This window comes from Centruroides sculpturatus, unplaced genomic scaffold (genome assembly GCF_000671375.1).
Source record: "Centruroides sculpturatus isolate CEXI.00-Female unplaced genomic scaffold, Cexi_2.0 scaffold269, whole genome shotgun sequence".
NCBI classification, from domain to species: domain Eukaryota; kingdom Metazoa; phylum Arthropoda; class Arachnida; order Scorpiones; family Buthidae; genus Centruroides; species Centruroides sculpturatus.
In genome coordinates this window covers 722,612-730,218 of record NW_019384601.1, presented here as the reverse complement: position 1 = coordinate 730,218, position 7,607 = coordinate 722,612, and the positions used below count along the sequence as shown (strand labels likewise).

General features: G+C 26.6%; 1 protein-coding gene across 1 annotated transcript; it reads left to right on the top strand.

The window, feature by feature from the left end:
* The first annotated feature begins 1,301 nt into the window (after positions 1–1,301).
* Positions 1,302–5,257, top strand: LOC111624996 (tetratricopeptide repeat protein 39B-like). The gene is made up of 4 exons (XM_023368006.1): positions 1,302–1,359; positions 4,654–4,774; positions 4,854–4,970; positions 5,037–5,257. Exons 1-4 carry the CDS (start codon positions 1,302–1,304, stop codon positions 5,254–5,256), a joined length of 516 nt encoding a protein of 171 aa, XP_023223774.1. The 3' UTR covers position 5,257.
* The last annotated feature ends 2,350 nt before the right edge of the window (positions 5,258–7,607 follow it).

The following is a 7,607-nucleotide window of genomic DNA, read 5'->3' as shown; positions in this document are numbered from 1 at the left end:
AAAGCTGGAGTTGTGACTCAAAGGATTATAGACCCAAATTTGGTGAAAGGAGAGAAAGGACAAAAGATAAAAAGTTGTCAGAAAGGTTAAATAGTTCTTCTGTTAGGCAAATATTGAGTCTTAATTTTCCAACCTTTCTCGCTTCTTTATCTTTTGTCCTTTCTCTTCTTTTTCCGAATTTGGCTCTATAATCCTTTGAGTCAAAACTCCATCTTTATTTAGTATTCCTTCCAGCGTTGCAAGATTTGGCTACATTGCGCCAATGTGGCTACTTTTTTAGTTTAACGTAAAAAAATATCATTTGGCGCTTTGGCTACTTTTGGGGCTACATATCATTTATAAATATATTAGTCGAATAAAAATGCACTTTAAAATGGTGTTTCGTCGCTTTTTATTAATCAGAGACTCAAATAAAGCAAATATTTAGATTTTATCAAATAAATGAATTTATCTATTTCTAAGTAAAAATTGAAAGTGACTGTAGAAGTAATTTTTTAAAATATCCTATTTCGTGATAAAGTTTTAATACTTATTATTATAATCTAGACATGTTAATCCTTAAATATACTTGTATATTGAACCACAAGTATATATTATATATACTTGTGGCCCAAAACTCCATGACTTCTTCCAATGCGGCCCAGAGAAACAAAAAGGTTGGACACCCCTGATTTATAGTAACTTATAATATAGGCTATATAATATATTAATTTATAGCCTATATATATATAAATTGTATATTATATAATATAGCCTATATAAGGCTTGAAAGATTCATGTATATAAATATTGGATTGGTAAGGCAATTTATATAATATCATTTTTGAAAATTAAAATTAAGTAAATAATAAAACAGACCCTATCAATATTGTTACAATTTGAAAATACTAATCTTCATAATTTCTAAACTTTAAGCAAAATATATAAACTGCCTTAATTAAAGTCTAGATGAAATTACCTTTTAGTAGCGATACATCTCAAACATCCAATATTTGCTATTGTATACTCTCAGTGGGTTGGATATTCTCTACTCAATCAAGAAAATTTCTCTTGATTGAGAAGAGCTTTTTCAAACTGATAGCTTATAAATTAACGTTATAAAAATGAATGCACTCTGATTAAAATTTTAAAAACCAAACTTATTTTTTCATTATTTACTTGCTTATTTACAATAAGCTTTAGTCAACTTTCCATCTTGATTTGAAATCATGGAATATCAATTTTTTTCCGTTTTATTCAGCATTTGACATTTAAATAGTAATGTATATTTTATTTATAAACTACATATATTTACAATATATATGTATTTTATTATACTAACTAATAAAGGAAGCGATACTGATGATTCAAGAATTGTTTGTAAGTAGTCTTATATATATATATTTTAAACATTTATTAACACTTTACACTTTGCGGTCAATAAAGAATGAATATAATTTAACTTAAAAAATTTTTAAAAATAGTAAGTTTTTTACAATTAGATTATTTCTGCTAACTCTTCTAAGCTGTCGACTATTCGAATACTACTAATGCCTTGTCTACGTCTTTGTTTTACAAAGCTATATTTTAAAAGTTTAAATAAAAATTCATAGATAGTGCATTATTACGAACGTTTTTAATAAATTTTTTATAGTTTTGTAAATAAATAATTAGTTGTTGCAATTTAATGATTTAGAATTCATTTTTTAATTTCCAAAAATACACTGCACGGTTTTTTAGCATTTAAAAAAATATATTAATAAATATTTAGAAAATATTGTAGTAGAAATTTACATTATCTCAGTGTTGCTATTTGTCTTGAAATGTACGTAGAAAAAGAAGATTAGAAATAGTTATAATGCCACCAATCTTTACTATTTATTTTCGAAGCAAATTGTAAACTTACATTAAAAGAAAGGGATTGCAGTTTTATACAATAAAAACATTTTAGTGTCTGACTCTCAAGTAGCACTCTCCTAACAGAAGGGGTGGTGCTTTTTATAAAGTAAAGAAATATCTCATCAGATAAATCATGTTAAAAGTTTTATCCTCTTAAAAATCTCTAACACACTCAAATAAAGAATAAGAGTGAAAGTAAAAATTTTGATTTACATTTTATTCTGACCAAATCTGATTTTGGATTTTACATTTTCCATGTGCTATTGGAACAATTGACAGGATCCACATTTCCATTTAAATGTCACACAAAAATTGATATAAATATAATCTTATCTAAAGAGTTTTCGTCTATTGTTATGTAGATAACGTAGAATAATATCAATTTTATAAAAATTTTCGATTGTATAAGATATTATGTAAATGTAGTTAACACAAATAAAATTTCCATTAAACATACGATACATTTTATACATTTGAGATAATACAAAATAATTTTCTAAAATATCTTATATATAGCTTATATATAAAATTTAACGAAACAATTATAATGCTAATTATTTGAATCGAGAATAGATATTGCAAAGCATTTTTTTAAAAAAATATCATTTATCATTTGCTTTTATGAAAGATCTCTCTTAGTGATTGCCATGATTGGACATGTCAGGAACAACGGTTTTAAACGATGTCCTTTTAACAACTTTTATGTTGGTGATATTTTTAGTATTAAAAATCATTAAATTGGATAATATTTATTAGATTTTCAGTAGTAAAAATGAAATTATACTAATAAAAAGTGTAAAAATTGTATTAATTAATCTGTAGGAACTTAACCTATAGCGATTATTAATACAGTTTTCACGTAAAGAAATATAACATGCATGTACAAGATGTAATGTATATTATACTACACACAATTATAATAGATATTGTTCAGAAATATATAACATAATTTCATCGCAAATTCTACAAATGTTTAATAAAAATGATTAAAAAATGGCGTCTTACTCATGGTTTTAAAATAAAATTTATTAGCCTAAATTAATTTAATAAAAACTATTGTCAGTTTTATATAAATTACACTTCTATATAAAATGATAAATCTTTTAATTACATAAAGCTTTTATTTTAAATTTCACTAGTTTTTCAATTAATTTTTATAAAGTGAAATTTCGGATTTTTAGCCTTTGAAGATTCTTTATCACTGTTTGATGAATGCTTTTTTATTTGGTGATCCAATAAATATTCTGACACAGATTGATTTACAGGTTGTAAAACAGGCTGGAATCTTCGTCATTTTTTATCTGGAAAAAAATGAGATGATTTTAATAAAGCGTATATACACGTTAGTGCATAAATTGAACGCATTAAATATAATAAGAATTTTCTTTTTGATCTTTCTATCTTTCTAGATCAAAATTAATTATTAAAACTCTAGAGAATAACGACCATCTATCTAGCCTATTTATTATTAAGTATAAATCTTCAAATTCTTGGTGTTACTAAATTTTGGATGTTGGATAAGGAGTATCAAGTTTTATAAATATTTCAAATGGAAGGTCTTTTATTATTTTCTTTGTTTCTTTTATCGGAATTTGTCAAATGCCTTTATTTGTTTTCCACTCAATCTGATTTTACGTTGTAAGAATATCAAAGAAACTCATCTGTTTTCATTCTCTATAAATTTCGAATTTTGTATACAAGTGTAGTTTTTATAAAGTGAAAATTTTATTTAAAAAAAAAAGAAATCACAGAGGAGTCACTATCGATTCTTTTAGTCTAAATGTACGTGAGTTTATTTTCTTGTTTTATTACGGCCTATTTTCATTATTGGGAGGATATCTTTGAGATCATTGGGAAATGTTTTTAAAAATTTACGAATAAAACATAACTAAACTAAGATTTTAACTATACATTTTAATTTTGTACAAAACTAAACATATAAGTAAAAATTCATGGAATTTAAACTTTAATAAAACCAATACACAACTAAATGAAAGCCATAATAAGAATAATAACATGCACGCGTAGGAGATATTTAAAATTTCATAAACATAATTTTTAGCATTTTTAATCATTCCTGTCGACAAATTAAGCAATCAGAAGCAGTGTTGACCTCTCTCTTCGTAGATTAAGTAAGATTATTTATCATCATATCTCTTTCTGTGCTTACTACGATAACGCGAATAAAATATATTTGATTATTGATATACAGTAGAACCTCGATTATCCGGACCTCTATTATCCGGATTTTCGATTATCCGGATTGTTCAAAATAAACAAAAATTTTACGAATTTGCTGATTTGCACTTGGCGAATTACGACACTGTTTATGTACGTGATGGAATGCATAACTTTTTTTGTTTCAACAACGTNATTTAGACAGAGGGCCAGAACATCATTTAATTCAGGTAACAAATTTGCTCATTACATTGAATTTCTTGTGTATTAAGGAAAACTTAAAATTTGTTTTAAAAAATGTTTAATGTAATACAATTTTTAACTATATTTTAACGATACAATAGAAGCCTCAAAGAGATAAATAATAAGTGTTTCCCTCACTTTCTACTTCAGATGAAACAATTGAAATGCTTTATAAATAAAACATTTTACTGTTTTATTTCAGATGTCAAGTTATAGTTTTTAAAAAAAATTTCTTCCAAGGTTTTTTCTCTCCGGATCCAAAATTATATAATATTGTCTACATCTATGATAATTTTCGTAATATTATATATATTTTTGATTAATGCAGATTTTACACAACTTTTTATATTTCAGATTCACTAGCAGATAAAGAAGTAGAAGATTACTGTTTACTCCTTTTGCTGCATGGTTCATGTTTAAAACTTTCTGGAAAATATAAACTCGCAGAAGAATGCTTTAAGAATGTTATCAATTTGTAAATTATCTTATATATTATTTTATTTAATGCCTCTTATATGTATAAAATATTTCATAATACATTTTCTCTTTACTAGAGATAAAAATGTACACGAAGACTTACACATAGTTGCATTTGCAGCAACAGAATTAGGATTACTCGCAATGGAACAAGGCTGTTACAAAGAATCGAAAGAATATTTGGAAAGAGCAATGTAATTATCTAAATTTAACATAGAATATTTGTTAAATACTTATTACAAGTGGTAATCTTTTTTCAGAAATAATTATCACGGATATCAAGTCGAAACAATTGTCCACTTCAGAGTGCACACTGCTCTTCGACAGTTGAAAATAGTTTCCAATTCGGCATCCATGCTGGATTTATCTTCTAAGCAGATGAGAGAATGCACATATCCCACTTCCAAAATACAGTGCGGAAGTTATCCCATGCTTCATAAAACCATATGTCAAGAAGAAAATGGATTAATAAAAACATAAATTATTTTACATAAATATAAACAAGATAATATATAAAAGTACAAGTACTAATTATCTCAAAAAGTATTATAAATATGCAAATATGTTGGATTCAAACTGTTTTGTTTATATATATACATATATACATTATATGTACGTGTAGTTTTTAATTTTGTTAATTTTTATAGTTCTTATCTTTTGTATAAATATAATATATATCAATAATAGAATATTAATATTATCCGTATGAAAAGTTTATTAAAATTTTACTTTTTATCATATGCAGAGTAGTTTTATTTAATTGATATTTTCTGAATTTTTATTACTCGTATATTATACTCGTACTTACCGCCTTTAATGTGAATAAATTAGACAATAAGTCGACGTTTTATAAATTTCTTTCCAGACCAGTTGAAAATTTTGCACATATTTTGATATATATTAAATTAATAATTTTATTATTGGCACTTCCAACTCTATCAACACTAAATATAGTTATTTATGGTCATATTTTACCAAAATTCTGAAATAAATAAATATATATATATATATTTATTTATTTGTATTAATATTTTATATATATATATATAAAATATTTTGGCAGGTTTTCGTTTTATAGAGGATTATATTTTTATTAATGCAGAAAAAGAGAAAGGTTGAAAAAATGTTAAAATTATTACTTAGAATTGCTTCTCCTCAAACTTAAGTATCCTCCAACTTACCTTCTTTAACACACAGTAAGTGTCATACTTTTCAAAATTATGTAGAAAACACCGGAGTATTTAGACTACACAGTTGTGTATGTAAGGATAACTGCCCTTAGAAATTAATTTTATTTATTTCTCACGTCAATAATGCTTAATTTTGACTAGCTTTAACAGTTTTGTCAGAGAGCACTAGTTACTCATTCTTTCGTCTAACCCAAGGATAGCGAACCTGTGGCACGCGTTCCCAAACTGGCACTATAGAAAAATCGTCTGGCACGTAACGTATCATACGATTTCGATTGATCATTTGTCTTTTTCAATTACCCTTTTCTCAATAAGCTTTTTTATTTTTTACATTTATTCTAATTAAAGCATATTCGTTTAATTTCTTTAAATATTGTTATTCGAAGTTTAAAACTTTGGCACGCATAAACATCTTTAAAGCTAAGTGTACTTACTATATGGCACGCGGGTTCAGAAAAGTTAGCCACCCCTGGTCTAGCCAATATTATAAGAGTGGAAGCTTTTCAATCGAAATAGTTTTATCGTAATCGTTTGATAACTTTTACTTGCGAAGAAATGGGAATACATCAAATAAATTAAATTTTTAGATTTTTATAACTCGTGATTTTTCTTCAAAAAACAGTTTATACTTTTTAAATATTCGTTTCTCCGGGAGAAGAGTTTCTCCCAGAGTTCTGGAGAGAAACAGTGGCAATGCATTATCGCAGCTACTTTCTAGACAATGAAAGTACAACTTCATCATATAAAAAATAGGCTATAACTCTTGGTACCTAGAAATAGACTATGATCCGAGGTTTACAGCATTAGACTAATTAAAACTCAGACTTCGGCTGCATTTATGCCGAAAAATTCCGCTTTACTCGGGTTATATTATGAAATTAGTTCTCAGAAGTCTTCTGTTTTCGTGAGGTTTCTGGTTTACAATACTATTTTATACAACAAATTCTGTGTAGATAAACCATGACTTGTGAGATTTGTTTTCCGTTTAGAAAAGGTTCCATTTTATAAAGGGTTCGCTTTAGATGGCTTTTACTACATCGTTTTGATATGTAGATCGGGCTTTATTTTGATGGTTTTTAGATCAAGAAATGGGGGAAATAGAAGGCCAGTGAGAGAGAGTGGTTGAGTGATAAAGGCAGAAAGTGAAAAGGCAACATTTAAGATCTGTACTGAAAGACTAGTAAAATTCTGTGTATCGTGTAGCCTGCTGGCCAATGATATCAAAGAATTCAAGTGTCAGCTAGAAATTATCAAAAAGCAAAATAAGAACAAGAATACTACTAAAACAAAAGCTTGCCAGAGGACATGAAAATGTGACCAGATGCTCAAAGTGACTGTTTTCTAAGCCGGCTATAAGAACTCCAGAGAGAATGATTTGTAACCTCAGGATAGGACTAAGTGAGTAATAAATCCGAAAAAGTAACAAAACTGTGTCGAAGTAAAGTTAAGATTAAGTAAGAAAATTATGAAGAAAAGTATTAAATAAATAGGATGGATGAAAGCATTTGTTATATCCGCGATTAAATTATTTATTAATAAACCGCATTTATCCTAATAACCAGCATGTATTTTTCAAAAATACCAATTAAACATAAACATTTAAAATNCGAATTTTCCTTATCCGGATTACCTTCATCTCAA